The sequence below is a fragment of the Centrocercus urophasianus genome, unplaced genomic scaffold, assembly GCF_019232065.1.
Source record: "Centrocercus urophasianus isolate 14NV4802_14NV808 unplaced genomic scaffold, USGS_Curo_1.0 seq_2, whole genome shotgun sequence".
In the NCBI taxonomy this organism is placed as follows: Eukaryota; Metazoa; Chordata; class Aves; order Galliformes; family Phasianidae; genus Centrocercus; species Centrocercus urophasianus.
This window is the reverse complement of record NW_024884755.1, coordinates 347232-366700: the sequence shown is the minus strand read 5'-3', so window position 1 is coordinate 366700 and position 19469 is coordinate 347232. Positions and strand designations below refer to the sequence as shown.

Below are 19469 nucleotides of genomic sequence, written 5' to 3'. Positions count from 1 at the left end.
TTATAAATGGGAACAAATCAGGGCTGGGAACACAAGTTTTGCTGCTAAACAACATGTCCAGCTCTGCACAACCATTTAAAGCAAGTTTTACATTCCCTCCGGTGGCTTCTAAAGCTGTTGGAAAGGAGCTGTGAATCCACCAGGCTTAATTCCCATTATAAGCAGTGTTTGGGGTTTTGCGTCCCTGCTGCACGAAGCCCCATCAGGGTGAAGCTTTGTGCCAGCTGCGTGTGGAGAGGAAATCATTTAGGAAAAGGTGGGCACTGAGAGATGTTGTTCTGTGGCATGAGGCTGAGCACCAACTGCAGGGGTGTCAGCAGTGCCTCCTCCATCGCTGCCCTCCTGCTGGGTTTCTGTCCCCAGCATCATTGTGGCTTGGTGTCAGCGTGCCGGTGTGAACAAGCATTGCACAAAACTTAATTAGTGCTTATTTATAGCACCAGGCTTTGAAGTTCTGGCTGCTCAGCAAGCCCAGTGCATGCCCCGGCTGGCTTATGGTGACCCTAATGGATTTGGGCTGGGGATCGTGATGGGATGCATTGGTTATAAGGTGGTGGAAGCCCTGGTTCCTGCCCGAGAACCAGCCCTGCCTCCTGCTTCTGCTGGAGGCTTACTGGGAAACCCCTCTCTGCCAAGTCCTGCCCCTGCATGGGGTGGAGGGGACCGGGGGCTGCAGGTGTGTAGCAACGTTGGAAAATGCTTAAGGCTATTTCTCATTGCTGAAGTGATGTTTTTTTCCCTTCTGCCTTGTGTTGGCTGGAAATAGGAATTCAGTTACAATTCAGAAAAAGAGAATTTGGGGTTTAATGTGTTAGATAAGCCTCTCGATAAGCTGGTGTACATTAAGTGTGCTGGGGATGGAAGGGACAAATAGTTTCTACCTCAGACATCTATCAGGGTGGGAAGGCATCAGTGCAGCTGCTGTCCTTCCTGCTGGCATCTCCTGGCTCCTTGCACCCGAGAGCCCCGGCCCTGGGATTTGTCTTCAGCATTCACTTCTCAATAAATGCAGCCTGCTGAGGGTTCGGTGCCATCGCCAGCATTCACAGTGACATCACAGTATTTTCTGCCCTAAATCACAGATTTCCCTAAATTGAGCCTGAGAGGAAGCATGTATTTAAGTGAAAACGTATGGTTGTTGCGGCGTGTATCAGCCAAATGTGCCTGTGAGTGGCAGTGGGCCTGGTTGGAGGGTGCACCTGGGTTGTGATGTGATCCTTCATCGTGAGCCGGTTCCTTTCCTGCTGTCCGTGTGTGGTGGTGGCAGAGAGGCAGCTGGAGGTGTTGGTTCTGTGCATGCCATCTGCCACAGCTCCTGGCTGGGCTCCTGGGTCAGTTCTGGGGTGACTGTGGATAAAGCTGAGTCTGGCCGTGCTCGAGGGCACCGCGTGGGGTTGGCTGCTCCCATCTGCCTGCCTTCAAAGCAGCTCTCCTGGCTCCAGCTGCTGCCATCCCATCGCCATCACCCATCCTCAGCAGGGAAGTGCAGCTCAGCAGCACTTGTCCTTGGGGCTGGAGAAGCTCCTCAGGGCCCTGAGCTCAAACCCTTTGACTGCTTTGTCAAAGCTTGGGTGCAGGTTAGTGAGTTACTCCCTGTTATCCCTCTGGAGGCAGCTGCTGCTGGGTTAAGCTCTCCCAGCACCCTGGGCAACCCATCCCAGTGCCTCACCACTCTTTCTGAGCAGAAATTGTTTCCTTACATATATATCCTGAAGGGTCAGCTCAGCCCTCTCTGCTCTGTGGTGCGAGCAGACCTACCTGGGCTGTTCCAGCATCAGGGAACAAGCGAGAGAAGATCCCTTCTCTGTAGGGATTTTGGGGGGAAAAAAGTGATGGAAATAGTCAAACTACGACCCTGCCAAGGGGTTGTGGGGACAATTTCCATCAGGATAGGTTCATTTGGGAGATGACACATTCGCGTATTGAGCTGTTACAGACACCAGGTGCAGGCTGGTGAGTCCTCCGTGATGCCTGGGCGAGGCAAACGCTTTGCTTTGCAAAATAATCCTGGCCGTGATCACGTTTGTTTACAGAAGGGAGCTCACAGATGTCCTCTGTGTGAACCCAGAACTACCTGCTTGGCTGCCATCTCTCCTGTTCTCTGCTTCTCCCCTTGTAGGAGGCTGTAGTGGGTAAATTGAGTCATGGCTTCTGTGCCGTCCTGCAGGAATCCGTGCTCTTCCCCAGGAAAAGAGAAGGCTTCTGTTCTCTGTGAAAAGAAGAATGTTCATTTCTTCTTTCCTACAGAGAGGAAATCACTGAAATTTGAGGGTGCTGCTCGTAGTAAAAGAGCTCCCATCTTTTGTTTGCGTCACGTCAGAACCCGCTGTACCACTCTAGGCTCTGTGCTCACCCTCCATCCCAATGAGGAGCTGTTATTGTTCTGCTTCCCTAAACACTGTGCATCTGTTTCCTTTTGTAACGTAAACTCTGACCCCGTGTCCAAGTTTGGGTGGTTTGTTTTCTCTTTCGCTTTTCTTTTTTCCTGTTAATGCTGAAAATGTGACCGGTGAGATGTGGTGCTTGCTGGGCTTCTCTGGAGGAGAGAGAAAAAGGAGGAGGAGGGAGGAAGAAGAGAGGAGGAGAAGAAAGAGGAAGAAGGAGATAGGAAGGAAGGAATAGGAGGAGAGGGAGGGAGGAGGGTGGAGAGGGGAAGGAAAGAGAGGATGGAGGAAAAAGGAGGAGGAGAGGAAGGGAGGGGGAGTGGGGGGAAGGAAAGAAGAGAGGAGGAGGGGGAGGAGGAGAAGGAATTGCTGGATTGCTGGAGCTGTATGAACCCACAAAGGGTCTGGGGAACACATCTCTCTACCCTATGCTTAGGACTGGTCGTCAGGCATCTGCTGTGGGCAGTGTTGGATGTCAGAAAGACGCCCTGGTGTGTTCCTAGGTGTGATGTGGGGATGGGGGGACCGGACAGACGTACACCCTGCTGCCCAGAGCCGCTCTGCGGGGAGCTGGGCGTGCGTTAGGGAACCACGTGGCAGCACAATGAGCACGAAGCTGGCAGCTGTGATTATATGTTGGGAGAATATTTGGCTGCGGGTGCCAAGTGAGTCGGAGGACTTCATTTAGGGCGGTGAATGCAGAGAGACGAGAACAAAAAAAAGAGGAGAGACTGGAATATAGATATGGAGAGCCAGCTCCGAGCTCCGGGTATCCCAACGCCCTGGGGGAAGGCAGTGCACGTGTGCCATAACCTGGCCCAGGGACACGTGCTGCAGGAGGGGGTGACACAGGTGGCCAAGACCTCTTTCTGGCATCTCCATCCTTAGTGCAGTGCTGGCCTGCATCAGCAACTCCTTGATGGAAAAAACATCTTTGGCATCGTAGGCAAATGCTGGTGGCATCTCTCTGCTGCTTTTTGCCTTCCTGGGGAGTTTTTTACTGGGCACCCCTTTGACACAACAGGCAGGATGGAGAGATCAGTGTCCCAGTCCCTGATTTCAGGCACTGCTTCCCTTCCTCATGGGTGCTTAGGCTACGAGCTCCTGGAGGAATGGCAGGGCTGGAGCGCAGGCAATGTGCAACACACTCAGATGTTTTGGTGCCAGCCAGCCCTGGGAAAAAGCTTTTTCCAGTGAGTCATTTGCTGCCTCTGCTTTGTGTGAGGCACTGACGAGATTTGGGGGAAGGGGAGAGGTGGAAAAACGAAGCCCAGATCTCCCTGCTCCAGCAGGACCCCATCCGTGCCAGCGCAGCTGCCCTGCGTGTGCTTCTTGAAGGCAGCACCAGCATCAGACAGCAGCATAAATAGAACAGGCCTGCCTATTTTAAGACACAGATTGCATGATCTGGGTGTTGAAATAAAGAAAAATCTTTATTTTAGCTGCAGCTGGCAGCACGGGCTTGGAGAGGAGCAGGCAGGTAGTGCCTGTGGGCAGCTGGGCTGGGAGGTGGTTTTTTGCCTTTTTTGATGCTGTTTGAAGAACCAGCAGGTATTTCTCCTCGAGGACACAGCAGCAGGGTTCCTCACCTGTGCTTCATTTCTCCTTGCTGGAAATTGGGAGCGACGGCGTTCGGTTGGATGAGGATTGAGTTGTGATACAGAGGGGTTAAAGTCAGAGCCCTGGGCACATAGGGGCAGCTGAGCTTGTTCCCCTCCTTCCCTCCAGCCTGCAGCAGTGGCGTCCCTGCTCCGTCCCTGCTCCGTCCCTGCTCCGTCCCTGCTCCATCCCTGCTCCATCCTTGCTCCATCCCTGCTCCGTCCCCAGCAGCAGAGCATGGGCTCCTGCTGACACTTGTGCCCAGGCAGAACAAACAACCGATGCTAATTAATTGGGATTTCCATGCCAAACAGATGGTTTATCAGGGGTTGGAAGATGATGTTTGAGGTTCAGAGATAATGTGGATGAGCCAGGAGCCAAGGAGGGCTATTGAAGAAAGGTACTGAACCAGCTGATGGGCAGAGCTGTTTCTCCAATAGCAACCCCAGCCATAAAAGTTTATTAGTTTAACTCAGTCTGAAAATGCCTCTTCCTCTCTTTCCCTCATCCCTTTCCTCTCTTCCCTCTTCTCTGTTAGAGACATTTTATGTTTGTTGCAAGCGGGCTGCGCATCAGAAAGCAAAACTGCTTGGAGATGGATGTGGGACTGTAGGAGATGGATGGGGTTGTGGCATGATAATGGTATAAAGTTCACGTTTATCTCTGTAATGGGTGGAGGTAAGCTTTGATTGCAGGCTTCTAGTAAGCTCTCAGACCAGATGAGATCTTATCAGGCCCTGTAAGTCGCCCTGTGCACCCGGTCATAGGGCGGTTGTCACATCGGCCTCACACTTCTCTCAGGGATCCCTTTCCCTGTGAATCCAGCTCACTGCTCAGCTGGGAGGCCTTTCTCACCAGCCCACAGCTGCAGGGTTTGTGTACCCAAGGCTGCTCTGTGTCAGATGACACAGAGGTAGGGCATCCAGGAGGGGACTCCTTCCCTGCTGCGGTGCGGTGAACTTGCTCCAGCACACGCTCGTTAGACGAGCTCAGCCTCCTCTCACCCTAATATTGGCTGGTTCTCTGCTTCCCTTCTCTTTCCATATTCCCTCTGCTCTGCTGTTCATTCAGGATCCCTTGCCTTCTGCCTTGCCTCGCCGTGCCGCAGCAGAAGCAAGGCAAGACAGTGAGGGTGAGGAGGGAGATGAGCAGCAGTGAGACGTCCCGTGAACAAACTTGTCCATAGGCAGAGGTGATGGCTGTGATAGCTGGACCTGCTGCTCTCTTAGGGGACGTACAGAGGACATCACCTTTCCTTTCAAACCTGCTGTTTGTGGAGCAAAACCAGGGCACGCTGGGGTTGCACTGCTGAGCTCCTCCTTGGGAACCCCATGTGGCTGCCTTGAGAGCTTTTGGCTGTGTGTCCTTGTGCCTTTCTGCTTCTCCTGAGGGTTTTCTGCTCTCTCTTTGTCCTGCAGACTGCCTGGAGCTGCTGCTGCTGGAGTCCATGGCGTACACCGGGACCACACCGCCAGCGGGGCCCATTGGCTCCCAGTACTGCGTCTGCAAAGTCGAGCTGTCCATCTGTGGCCAAAACCTGCTGGACAGGGATGTCACTTCCAAGTCTGACCCCTTCTGCGTCCTCTTCATGGAAATCAATGGAAAATGGGTGGAGGTAAGTCTTGAAGCTGCATGATTTCTGCCTCCCATGGTTTGGTTCTGCGTATGTCCTTAATGACATTTGCGTTTTGATCACGGTGTTGAACATGGCTTGTACACCTTGTGAAGGAAGCTTGAATGGATTCCTTCATTTTCCAGAGCACTTGGAAACCACCTGGCCTCCTGGCTGGGCACCTCACCAGTGCAGACAGGCTGGGGACAGAGTAGCCTGTGGCCTTGGCTCGTCCTGGCAGGGCTGGGCTCTGCGTGGGCCTGAGAGCCCAGGAGCCAACCAAGTCAAGGCAGGAGGTGTCACATCCCTTCCCATGGATGTTGCAAGAAGTGTTGTGTGATCAGAATTCCTTAAAAAGGAGCGATTCTGTGCCTTGCTTTGTGAACGGGTCCTCAAGGTAGATAAAAAGAGAGGACAGACCCTAATTCCTAACCAGAGAAGAGCCTCTGTGTTACTCATGGTTGGATCAAGCTGGATTAATGTTTCTTCCAGTGCCTTTATCTTTTCCTTCCCTCTGTGCTCAGTTCTTAGCCAGACTCTGGCACAGGAGTCCTGTGATAAGGGCTTTCATAAGGTGCTTTTAACAGCAAGCTGTAAATTCCCAAATGAGCTTAAGCTGGGATCTGTGGGAGCTTTCAGGCCCCCTGAAGTTCTGCAGGTTTTGTTATCACTGCTCTGTCTCTTGATCAGGGTGTGCTTCTCCCTGCAGCATCACAGCAGCCTCTTGAAGGTACAGCAGAGCAGAGTGTTGGGTTTGGGTTTTTCTACACTGAAACAGGAGCTTCTTGGCAGCCTTAGGGCTGGAACACTGTTTTATGGGGGAACTGGGATGTTTCAGAGGAAAAGCAGCTCAGGGGAGACCTCATCACTCTCTGCAACCCTTGAAGGGGAGGTTGTGGTGAGGTGAGGGTTGGCCTCTGTTCCCAGGTAATGGCAATAGGATGAGAGTGATGGCCTCACGTTGTACCAGGGGAGGTTTGGGTTGGATATCAGGAAAACCTTCTTGGAAAGAGTGGTGAGGTACTGGCACAGCTGCCCAGGGAGGTGGGGGAGTCACTGTGCCTGGAGGTGGTCAAGAGCCATGGAAATGTGGCACTGAGAGATGCGGTCAGTGGGCACAGTGGGGCTGGGCTGGGGTGCCATAGATGATCTTACAAGTCTTTCCCAACCTTTACGATTCTGCAAAAGGCACTTCATCACTTCCACGTGGAGCTTGCAGAGACATGCTCCAGGAGGAGGCAGTAATGAAGGTGTACTTCTGGAGGAGTCTCCTCTGCAAGGCTCATCCTTGCTCCTCCGTTGAGCTGACCTCCCTTGGATGAGGTGGAAACCTCTCCACCATCCCAAGGCTGTGCACAAGCACCTGGTTCTTCAGTCATTCCTTGCTGGTTTAATGACAGCAGGCTAGGCTCAAAATAATCCTGGCAAGGCGTGTGGTGGGCCTGAAATCATCTTGCCAAGTGTGAACTGGTCCAAAAGTTGCTTCTCAGTGTGCAGTTATCTGTGAGTGCTTTAGGTCTGGGTGTCTGCAACACTGATCCCATGGAACAGTTAGCCAATGTGATGTCCTGCTTGGAACAAGATGTGTTTCAGGGTGAGAAGAGAAGCTGTTCCTTGGATCCCATGTCTCTCGTAGAGCTGTTCCTTGGATTTCACTTGAAAAGTTGCTTTCTAAGGGACAGGACTGTATTGGGTGAAGGTCTGGGAAGTCAGTCCAGGGCTGCTTGTTAGGAGTGCCTGGGTCCTCCTCTACTCTTAGACTGGTTTTGGAATGAGGTGTATGTGAAGCAGAGCAGGAACTCCCAAGGGTGGTTTTCGTGGTGCTTTATTGAGTGTTCAGCACATCACAAGCAGAAAGTGTAGTTGTCATTCCCATCTGCAGCAGTCCTTGTAGGGCAGAGTGTTGTCTGTGATTGAATGAGCGTCTTGAATTCAGACTTGTCTGTGCGAGAACATTTTGCTCTGCGCCTAGAAAATACCTTTTGGCTGCAGAAGGAAAGACTGAGCTAAAATGCCTGTGGAAATCATGTGGATTTCATCTTGTAAGTGCAGTTGGAGTTAGGCAGCATAAGGGTTCTTTGGTTCGTTGAGGAGGGAACAGATATGTAGAGCCTTGGGATGTGATGGACGGAGGCGGCGCTGATCAGCTCAGCACAAAACGAGCAGCTGAGAGGCATTAAATCCCCCCAGTTCCCAGGGAATTACGTGGTGTCTTTTTTCTGATGCTTGGATTTAGGGGGGCAGCTTGAGCACCTGGCCAGGAAATGGTGAATCCATGGGCATCAGCTCAGGCTTCCTGCAGCTGATCTCCATGTCACGGGCAGGGTGTAGGGGCAGACCTCGCTTTTGCCACATTCTGCAATTAACTCTGCTTAATAGCAGCCTGGATGAAACTGATGAGCTTCCCAGTCTTGATAGGTGTCATCTCTTTGACCTGACTGTGCTTTTCAGGGATTCCTCTTTTGCTGTCAGTAACGTCTCAGTCCAGTGGTTTTGATTCCAAAGCTTTTTTTTTCTTTTTTTTTTTTTTAATACAATGCAAGTTTTGCTTTTTTCCCCTTGTGCTATTTTTATAGCTGTCTAATTGGCAAAATAGGTGCTCCAGCAGCAGATTGCTCTGTGCTCTGCTCTTCTTTCAGCTGCAGACGTGTGGAGCATGCTGTGGGCACAGCCAGCACCCAAGCCTTCCTGTGTCCCTGTGTTGTGGTAGCATGGTGGTGGCAGCATCTGTGCCTGCGTGGTGGGGCTGCTTCTTCCAGCTGTCATATTTGTTCCCAAATACAATTATTTTGTCTCACTGAGCTTAAGAGGAATTAAAAAAAAAATAATAATAATAAGCAACAACCAAAATGGTCATGAATCAGCCTTGGAGGGGGTGGTAGAAGGAGAGACAAAAAGCTCAGGCCCAGAAGTGGCATAAAGATGGGTAATATGTCAGTGTTCTGCCTGATGACATCATGCTGTAGGAGCCAGGATGGACCTGGCCTGTGACTCAGCTGTGCCCTCACTTTTGTGCCACTCTGAGTCACCCCTCCTGAGCCTGGGCGATCCTCATCTCCTACACTGCTCATCTCAGAAGGATATGGAGGCCACCAGCTGCTGACCTGGGGCTCCTAGATGCGCCCAAGTGGTGTCCATCACGTGTTCCCTGCCCCTTGGAAGAGCATCTCCCAGGTGACAGACAATACTGAATATCTCCAGCAATCCTCCTGGCAGAAACTGGACGACCCTAGCTGCATTTGCTTACCACGAGGGGTTGCCAATGGAGAAAATTCCCTGGGTTTGTGCTTGCTGTGTAGGATCGAGGCTCTGAAGACAAGTCTTTAGTTACCCTGGTTGCCTTTTCAAACCCCTCATGCTTTTCTGCTGCTGGGATGCAGAGCCAGCTTTGCATTTTGCAGGGCACGTGGTTGTGCTGAGTGCTCAGGGGAGGCAGGAGCCAATGGCATATTTATTTCCTGGTGTGAAAAGCCCTCGTACAGAACAGTCACCAGCAAGGTGGAAGGTAAAGAGCTGCACCAAGATGAAGACTGAAATACATGTGTAGCAAGCAGCTGAGGCTTGTGATTTACTTGTGCTTCACAGTGTACAGGTGATGGAACACTTGGTCATCAGGGTGTTGAAGGAAGCCCCCTCGCTCTGTGGGGGTGAACCCGAGACACTTGACAAGGCCAAGTGCAAGGTCCTGCACCTGGGTCAGGGCCATCCCCAGCATCAGTGCAGACTGAGTGCTGGAAAGGTCAAGAATAGCCCTGCAGAGAACACCTTGGGGATGCTGGTGGGTGAAGATCGGGATATGAGCCCTCAGCGTGTGCTTGCAGCCCAGAAAGTGAATACTTTGGGCTTCATCAGAAGAAGCATGAGCAGCAGGTCGAGGGAGGGGATTGTCCTCTTCTGCTCTGCTGTTGTGAGGCCCCACCTGCAATGCTTTTCACCCCATTGCATCCCAGACTTGTTTGCAGCCTTGCTGCAGAGGCATTCTGGATAACAGTGGGACAGGAGGAAGCATAGGTGGCCTGCTGCCCCTTCTCAGCCAGCTGCTACCCCAGAGGGCAGGTGGCTGCCTGATGTCAGCTCACTTTTCATCCTGCTTTGACTCGTTCCCAGGCTTCCCATTAGCTCAGGGTACATGAAAGGAGCTCAAATCCATTCCTGTTGCCTGCATAGTCTCATCAGCTAGGCTTGAAAGGAGATTTGTGCGTGTTGTGCTGTTCAGATAAGGTAGAGCTCACTGATGGCTGCTGCTCCTGGTCTGCCAGGAGCATCTCTCTGAGCAGGCATTTGGGTGCTGAAGTGCAGGTGGTGGCCGAGTGGGAAGGACCTGTGAGAAGCTGCCTTGCCCCCGTTGGTGCACAGCCCACTCCAGTTGGTTTGGTTGATTCCCATCTCCCCAGGTGGCTGTTTTAAGAGTACAGCTTTTACTTCAGTCTTCTGCTGGCAATTAAAACAGACTAAGTGACCAACTTTAAAAACACCACAATGGTGTCTACGTAACAAACTTACCACGTTTCCACTTAGTCCCTCCGGATTCTCTCTCGTATGCTGAATGAGTTTCACTGGGATGATGAGGCTGTGTGCTTTTTTCTGTCTTTTTTTTTTCTTCTTTTTTTTCCTTCCTGCTGTGATGTGTTTATTTCTGGCTCTGCTGCTCTGGCAGGCATCCATCTGTCCTGCAGTCCGTGGTGCCAGCACAGGAGCTGCTTGCTGCAGACGAGCTGCTGTGGGGTCTGGGTTGTGTCTTGCAAAGATCTGAGTGCTGGCTCCCCTTATTCATTTCAGGGCAGGCTGGTGGCCCTTTGCTGCTCCCAGGGCTTAGGGAGCCAACAGGCTGGTCATGGGATGGTCGTGTCCTCCCCCATACTGGTGCAGGAGGGTTTTGGAGGCTTTGAAGGAGCTCACTGTGGCCATCCGTCAGCCTTCACCCGCTGCCTTCTCTGCAGGGTGCTGAGTCCTAGTTACCTCCCTCTGGAAAGTCCTCTTGGAGAGCAGTGCCAAGTGTTTCCCATGGCAGCAGGTGCAAGTGGACGTGAAGCCCATGTGTCTGATGGTTAATTACGTATCTCAGCCTTGCAGTGTGTCCAAGCCAGGGCTGCTACTGCAACCTCTGCCACTGTTGAAACATCAGAGAAGAGCAGAACATAGCAGTAAGAGATCCTGCCAGCTCCAGCTCTCCAAAAAAAACATCAGCTGAGGGGAGTTCTCTTTCCTTCATATGGGTGTATCCAAACTTCAGGTTGTATAGCAGCAGCAACAGAAGGGTGAGGGTTTTTTGTGCTGTCTTTGCAGTTTGGAGCCTCGAGTCTGTGCGTGTCAAAGGCATTTCATCAACAAAATGAGGCTGGGGCAAAGCTGGATGTGCTCAGCACATTGTTTTTAGGCAACAGCCAGAGCTGGGATGAGTCTTGTCTCCAGCTGGCCAAGCTCTAGGCTGCAGGAAGACCCACTTCAAAGGTGGGAGATTCCCATTTGGCCCCACCTCACATCCCTCCTGCACTGGGCTCAGTGTAATCCCCACTCTGTACCAAGTTATAAAGATGCTCTATCTGGCTGAGGGAATTCCAGAGCTGTTTTGGATATCGGAGTCCACTGAAGTCCTGCCTTGTGCATCCTTCCAGCCTCTTGCTTCTGCTAGTGCTGCGTGAAAGCCGTGAAAAATGGACCATGGTGATTTGGTGATTTAAGTTTTTCTTCCATGGAAGGCCAAAAAAGAAGAAACCACATGAATGTTTTGTTATGAGATCTAGAAGGAAACGCTAGGGGATTACTCTTCTGAGTTGTGACACTTTGTTTTTTCACTTGTTTCTGCTGTAAGCTGTGTGGCCCGAAAGAAATAGTTTTGGTTGACTTTGAAAGCATTAGAGGTGTGAGTGTGATTGGCAGAGGACCAGAGCAGCAGGTGGGAGGTGTGAAAGCATGAGCTCGAGGGGCATTGTGTGTCCTGGAGAGCAAGTGGCGGAAACAATGCAAAGGCTGTGGCTTCAGTAAGCTTTGAGCCCACTGCAATCCCTATCCTCAGAGACACAGCTCTCTGTTAGATGCAACCCACCTTGCATGCATTTAGGGTTGTGTTTGCTGCGTGCCTGTTGCTCTCTGCTGGCCAGCACAGGGCTTCTAGATGTCAGGGCTCCAGCTGCGGTCAGAGGAGAGACGTTGCAGTGACAAAGATGTAAAGCATAGATGCCTGATTGCCCATTTTTTTTGTCTTTGCAGCTCGACAGGACAGAAACAGCTGTGAACAACCTCAACCCGGCCTTCTCCAAGAAGTTTGTTGTTGACTACCACTTCGAAGAAGTGCAGAAGCTCAGGTTTGCCCTGTTTGACCAGGACAAGTCGAGCACACAGCTGTATGAGCATGACTTCCTTGGCGAGTTCTCCTGCACGCTGGGCACGGTGAGTCTCTGATGTCCTATTCCTGCAGCTCGTCCTCCAGCTAAGAGACCCCAGATCACACCATCCTCAGGGGAGTTGAAGGGGGCAGAGCTACTTTCCTTACCCGCTGTAAAGTTCGCTGGGTCATTCCTGGCAGAAAGTGCTTTGAGTGCTTGTCACATTTCATCTCTTCGGGTTGAAGTGTTTCATGCTAGGGCTGTTGGTTACTTGCCCAAATCTGAGCTTGGATGTAGGGTGGGCACCTGCTGCTGCTTGCAGAGAGACCAAAGCCTGGGGAAGTGCAAGAGGGCATCGCACCCATTTGTCTTGGACACTTGCACTGGAAGTGTTGGAGGTACCTGTTGTCAGTAAAGGTTCTAGTAGTTGCCATGATGACCAGTTGGGATTTGGACTTGAGAAACTTCCAGGTGTTTACAATTAGGATGCACTGCAGATCTATTAGGATGCACTGCAGATCTACTTCTCTCTTTTTTTTTTTTGTTGTTGAAACTTTTGTAGTAAGAATGATGTCTTTCTTCTGTTCGAGAATGAAGTGTTTGAAAAACACATGCACAATAACCTTGCTGTTGGGTGGTAAATCATGCCTCTTACTGTAGCGTGTTGGTGCAGGAATGTGTCTTCTGCTCTTCCTATGGAAAAGCTTTTGAGACAGATGTGATTTATAAGCCTTTGGAAGGCCTTTGCATTCATGAGCCCAGACCCTGTTAGGATTTGGCAGCTAAATTCTCCAAACTTCTTTGTCTTCTGAGCATGCTCTGACTCAGAGGCAAGAAATGAGGGAGATTTTTCCATTCTTTTTCAGCCTCCAGCTGCCCAGGACTGCTGTGGTACCTGGCACGAGCAAATGGGCTGGGGAAAGCAGGCACTGTAGTAGGTGGGTTGGTGTGGACAGCTGGCCCAAGGCGTCCGAGGAGGCTGATGAATGTGGTCACTTTATTACAGACTATCTGGTACTGCATATGCCAAAGGCAGCTGAGTAACTTCGTTGTTGCCAACTGGAGAACTTGTCAGAAGAGCACTGACATTTACTGACTGAGGTTTAATGTCTGTGTTTTCAGAAGAGCTCTGTAATGACCTAATTTTGATCCTGAAGAAATTAAGAGACAGCTCAGGAAACAGCCCAAGCTCAGTGGTTTAGGCCAAGCCATTCAGTATTTGTTCTGTTGTTGGCTGCAGCCACCTCTGGCACAGTTCAGCTGTGCTCATTATGGAGGGCACAGTCCTGATGAACGCTGTGAAAAGAGAGTTTGTGGACATGAGGAAACAGGGCTGAAGCCTCAGCATGGCTCTGCAGGAGTATTGGGCTCTGCAGCCTCATACTGGAGAGAGGCATCCTTCATGTGCACTAGGGAGGAGGGTGGAAGAGTCACCTCACGAATGGTTGGATATAGGGAAAAAGTTCTTAGAACAGTGATGCTGTGGCACAGCTGCCCGAGGAGGTGGGGCACTCACTGTCCCTGCAGGTGTCCCAGAGCCGTGGGGATGTGGCAGAGGGATGTGGGCATGGTGGGATGGGTTGGGGTTGGGCTTGGGGGTCTGAGAGGTCTTTTCTGAACTTAATGATCCTGTGTAAGGTCCTGGAGGAGCCCAGCTATTGCTGGACCTGTGGAGGAGAGGGGTGGGACGGGGAGGACTTGTGGACTCAGCCACAGACTTTCTGAAGTCCGTTTTTTGTTTGGTGAGATGTTTCCATCAGCCCATCTGGTTGTTTTGAGGCACGAGCAGCTGTTGGAAGGGAAGGAGAGCAGGCTGGGGCAGCAGGAACCTGCCTTTGCTGAACTGCACACCCAGCACCTGACTTTCCAGTTCTGTGTTGCCATCAGAGCCCTGTCAGATCAGCTGGATTGTTTTATTGCAGCTAATTAGGTCTGTGGCGAGATTTAAAAGGATGGTTGGATCACTCGGAAGCCTGCAATGACCCCTGTGGCCAAGTAAAACCTTAAAAGGGATCAAATTGCAGACTGCAGGGTGTCCGTGGTTGTTGCTTGTCAGGTTATGAAGAAATCTCATGCCACAGCAAGGCACAGACATCTAGCCCTGTTATTTGGGGATTCCGGGGTGTTTTGGAGGCAGAGCTGCAGGGCATGGCTGGATTGAAGATCCCAGCACTGCTGTGGGAGTCTCAGTGGGAAGGGGTTTTGCCTTAAACTGCAAAGAGAGACAGAAAAGCATTTCTGGAGAGCAATAGGAGGAACTCAGGTGCAGCCGGATAGCAAGAGCTAGAAGCTAAGCCATTTCATTATGGTTTTCTTCTGATTATTATTATTATTTTCTGGCTGTGTGACATAGGACCGAGGGAGGAGGCAGCAGGATGGATGGGGCTGCGCTTTGAAACTGTAGCCTGTAGATTTGGAAGGGCTTGCTGGTAGGAATGGGAGAAGAGCACAGCTGGTACCAGCAGGTCACTGTGTGGGGCTCTGCAGTCTGTGGGGAAAGCTCACAGGGTTGTTGGGTGGCACTGGTGGCACCGGTGGCACTGACAGCATCGTGGCCAGCTCTCAGTGTGGCATCTTTCTTTTACCACTGTGAATACTGAATATGATTTGACTAATGTGAGCAATGATCAGTTGCTTATGAGTCTGCATTTGAACACATGACTTTATTTTCTTTGTTGTTGTTTTTTTTCTTAGATTGTCTCCAGCAAGAAAATAACGAGAACTCTCCTTCTGGGGAATGGCAAGCCAGCTGGGAAGGGGATGATAACGGTACAGTAACTCATTTACCTTACCCATGGAGTGTGTGAATGCAGACAATAAACTGCAGGTGATGCAGAACACCAGCAGGGCTGGGGTTGATGCCCCTTTTTTCCCTTGCCTCCCATTTTCCTGCCCACCTTCGGTCTCTTTGGAGGACGTTGTGTTGCCCAGTCCCTGTCTGGTGACTTCAGCCAGCGCTTTTGTCTCTGAGCACTAAAATAAGAAATGCTAAATCTGGAGAAGAACAAAGTCAATACGTGCTGCTGTTTGTTATCTTGTACATGATGCCTGCTCAGACCTCCCCGGAGCAGCCGAAGGGAAAAGGGCCGATTCCTTTGCTGACAGTCAGTGGTTTTGTTTGTACGAAGAGGATGAGAGTTCTGCCGTAGCAACAGGTCTCATAGCAACAGCCTCTGCTCCTGCTGCAGACCCCTTCGGGCAGTGGTGTTCCTGCTGGGGATCTATTTAGTGATTTTTATTTATTTTTTTTTTAAAGAAGAGACTAAATTTAGTCTCTTCTATATGCTGCATCTCCCATCCTTTTCGTTCACTTTTGCATTCCAGTTTATGTTGAATTTGCAGCAAAGAAGCAAAGGTGTGGAAGAAAAAGCCAACAAGGAGTTAAACTGCAGGCAGGTCTAAAAGCACCAGATGGGTCTAAAAACATTTTAAAAGACCAAGATCTGCCTGCTGCAAGGGCATCTCCCATCGCTGTTTGCTCTAGAGACTGGGAAGATGCTGTTAGCTTTTCTCTCTTAATTGCTGCAGTTAATCTTTAAAGGCAAAAGGAGAAGCTGCGTTGAAGCCTGCATGGCACCTGAGGCCATGTGCCTTTCCCAGAAGTGGGCTCTTGCTGCCCCATACCTGCCACCGGAGTAGGAAGAACAGAAGGAGTTGTAAAGTTTCCAGTCGAGTTCAAAGGTTTCCAGCTTTAAAGGAGGAAGCTTCTGATCTGTCACTGATGCATCATCAGAACCAAGGGTGCTGGGATGTCTGCTGCTTTGCTTTGTGTGCTGGCAGCGTTGGGTCCTGGTAGCCTGATACATTGCTGGAGCCTGTGCCCCAGGGTTTGTGCTGCCAGCACCAACGGAGACAGTTCTTTGTGCTCCCGGAACGTGGGGTTGGGAGCCAAACCCTGCCTTCCTCACCCACAGTCCCTTCAGCTTTATCCAGGTCCCCGTTTTCTTAACTGCAGCACGCAAATGTCAAAGGGCTGAATGCAACAGAAGTGCCTTGGCTGGAGTGCTGGGATTGAGTGAGAGTCCTGAGGTTTGAAAGATGTGGAAAATCCCAAAGCACGTCACTGTAGGAGTGAATCTTGAGGTCTTTACAAAGCAGTGGGGATGTTAGTTTCCATGGGGAGATGTCACCATGGTTTGTGTGCATGGCCCAGCTCTACCTTGGCCTCTGAAGAGCCCAAAATTGCAGGGATGCTGGGTGGGGTCTGCTGTGGCCTGCAAAGGTAATTTGTTTCCCTGCAGCTCCTGTTCCTCTTGCCACTTTGACCACCGTGCGTGTCCACCAAGGGCTGTGTGGAGAAGAGTGAAGCTGTGGTTTTGTTAAAGTACATAGGAAGCAATTTGAAGGCAATGTCCTTAAATAAATCTAAACTTCTGGGGTAGGCAGGGAAGAGAGCCCTGTGAGGAGAGCTGTCCTTGTGGGAGAGGCTGTGCCTGAGCAGATTCAAAGGCTGTGACTGCCTCACCATCTCTGCATGCTCCCCTGCGTCCATCAGGGTGAATAACCCCCCTGATTGCTCATTCTGCAGGATATTGTCCCCTTGATTTCACTGAGCTGTAGAAAGGCCCAGTAATTAGGCTGCCTGTCCAGTGAAGAACAACCCAAGCCCCTGCTGCCCAGTGAAAGGCAGTTTGTCGGTGAGGGGAAAGGGAAGAACAGGAGACGGGAGGTGGAGAGCAGATGCTTGGGTAGGACAGAGCCTGGAAAAGAAATGCAAGTGATTCAGAAAGCGACTGCTAACATAAGTGAATAAATGTGGGGTGGTGGTTTTTTGTGGGTTTTTTTGGTTTTTTTTTGTTATAAACATTCTCTTAGAATACCAGGAGTCTCATTAGACGGTGTTCCAGACACAACCAGCCCACTGGTCTTTGGCAGTCAAAGCCATTTCGGAGGGCGTGTGAGAAAAATCTTGGAAACTGAAGTAATGTGGGCTGCACTTGTGCCTGCTGCAGCCATCAGGAACTGCAGTGCTCTTCATCCTTGGGCCATCTTGATGGGTGATGGTGGGTGAACTTGGCCCCACTCTAGGCAGCAGTGCTGCTGGGATTGCCCTAAGGTCTGTGACGTGGATGATGAGGTGGCACACTGTGGTGACAATGTTTTCTGTAGCTGCTGCTTGCCCTTGACTTGGTCCTTGGTTGTGTCACTACATCTCAAACCACAGCAGGGACACCTGGACGTGCCCATGCACAGAAATGGCTGCATGAGGCCGGCTCTGGTGGATGCTTTGCTGGCAGCTGTGTGACCCTGGGTAGCCAGGCCTGATAGGCATCGGTTGTTCCAAGGCTGGGGGAAAGGCTGTGGTGTTGGATCTGATTTTGGCTCTGTTTTCATTGCTTCCATCTTACTGCTGACCTTCTCAGGGAATTCATAGAAGGATTAAGGTTGGAAAAGACCTCTGAGATCATCTAGTCCACGGTGACTCCCCCCATCCCTGGGCAGCTGTGCCACTGCATCACTGCTCATCGCTTCCTCATATCCAACCTGAACTTGCCTTGGCACAGTTTGAGGCCTTTATCTCTCATCCTAAAATTGTCAGCTGGGAGAAGAGGCCACCAGCCTCCAGCTCACCACAGCCTCCTTTTGGGGAGTTGTCAAGAGCAATAAGGTATCCAAATTCCTTTCCCTTATCAGACTTTTCCTACCACTCAGTGAGAAAGGAGTTGGGGAAAAGAAAGGAAATGCCAGCTACCAGAGTGCCAGGAGCCCAGAGAATGAAGCAACACAGCATTTGTTGATTAGCAAAGGCAAAATTAGTTTAACTCTTCAATAGTGGGATACTGTGTACATTAGATCTTCAGGAACTTGAGAATGACTTTTGTAGGAGCTGCACATCTCCAGGATGCGCATCCTCACATTGCAGGATTGCCCTCTGGGTTTTGGTTCTCTGTTCACTGACTTTTCATGTTAAAATGAACACAGCTTCCCCTTGTCTTTCAGATAGCTGCCCAAGAGCTGTCAGACAACAGGGTGATTACGCTGAGTATGGCTGGCAGGAAACTGGATAAAAAGGTGAGTGGTGATACGTCAGGAGGATGTAAATGTTAAACTTCTGTCTCTCATAGGCTAGGGGATCTAAGGAGATCTCTGCTTGTGAGTACAGTAGTGTCATAAAGCTGTCTCTATGTAGAAAGCAAGAGGCTGGGGCTGGAGGTCCAGAGTCAGGTCCTGGCTGTGTCACTCCCTGCTGTCAGGATGTGGAATTCTTCATAATGCACTTTGAGAAGGAAGGGTTCTGTTTGACGCAGGACCTGTGTACCATCATGTCTTAAAAACATCTGAGCCAGATTTATTATTTCAGCGGTTGCTGTCTGGAAATGTCTCCTGGCTGGGCTGACAGTTTTGATACCCCTCAATTCAGCATTTCAGAAGTGCTGAGTGCTCCTGGCTTGTTGCCTCTAGCCCTCCTTCAAATTGAGTGAGTGTTTGTTTATAGATCAAAAAGGAGGGCCCATCTTTCCAGAGGAAGAAGCACCAACCTCATGGAGATAATGCTGATTTTTGCTTTGGGTGTGACATGCAGGGTAACCGTAAGCCATTCTGAACAGAGCAATCTGACCTTATTTACTAGGCAACCAGAACGATTCCTCTTAAACCAGTTCTGTTGCTAAGCAATCAATGTTTTTTTTCAGTTTTTTTTTTTCTTCCTTCCTAGTGCCTCCAGAGCTTGTATTGTTGGTAGGATGGCCCTTGGTTTTCAAACCATGGTAAAGCATGCAGCCAGGCACCCTTGCTTTTTTCAGTCCCACTGTCCAAACCAGATGGTTTATCCAAGTGTTCTCCCCAGCTGTTGGGAATGACTGTTACCTTGCTCTTCCTCTTATCCTATCTACTACTCCACGGTGCAAAGAGCTGGATGCTCCTACTGAGGAATCCCCAAGTAATTTCATTTCCTAAACGAGCTGGAAAACATCTTTGAGATGATGACAACTTCTGAGATGTGGCTGAGTCAGCCCCATGCATGTCAGTGAAGAAATCTCTGATGCAGCAGCTTTCTTCCCATGAAAAAGCCTCTGCCCTCTTGCAAGGCAAGGGATGAGATTTCATTATAGATGTGGTTCCTTCAAGCTTCATGCTTCGTGGTTCCTACATGACTTTGTAGCCATGGCTGTTGTGAAGACCAGAGCCAAGGATCTGGTTCCTCCCCAAGCCTCACTGTGATGCTGGTACCTCAGGCATGTATGCAGTGGTTATATTGGCAACTTAATTGTTGTCATCACTTGCTCCATAGGCAGTTTCCTTTCTAACCTGATTTTCAATCAGGTCCTTCTCCTAAGTTATGCAGAGCTGAAGTCTGGTGATATTCTTCCAACAAGTCATCATAGGTTGGTCTACTGTTTTTCAGACCCACAGTCAAAATACAGAAATTTAGCATCTGCCTGCAGTGCTATAGGCAGGCAGTTTGTGAGGTAGACATAGTTGTGCTGGGCTGAGGACTGTGAATAATCTGTCTGGGTTTCCTTCCAGTTTATCAGTAGATGTCAGCAGAAAGCTCCTTGCTGTGCTTCTGCAGTTACCAGGAGCTGGTGGGGTTTCCTTGCTGATTCC

At 50.5% G+C, this 19469-nt stretch overlaps 1 protein-coding gene across 2 annotated transcripts in view; it reads left to right on the top strand.

Moving 5' to 3' along the window:
* The window catches only part of CPNE2 (copine 2), a 39560-nt gene that overhangs the window by 701 nt on the left and 19390 nt on the right, over window positions 1-19469 (top strand). For both annotated transcript variants that reach the window (XM_042821312.1, XM_042821311.1), the window contains exons 2-5: window positions 5402-5598; window positions 11806-11985; window positions 14616-14690; window positions 17862-17933. In XM_042821312.1, the coding sequence (XP_042677246.1) occupies window positions 5431-5598; window positions 11806-11985; window positions 14616-14690; window positions 17862-17933 (495 nt within the window). In that variant the 5' untranslated portion in view covers window positions 5402-5430. The remainder of the gene's footprint in view (window positions 1-5401; window positions 5599-11805; window positions 11986-14615; window positions 14691-17861; window positions 17934-19469) is intronic.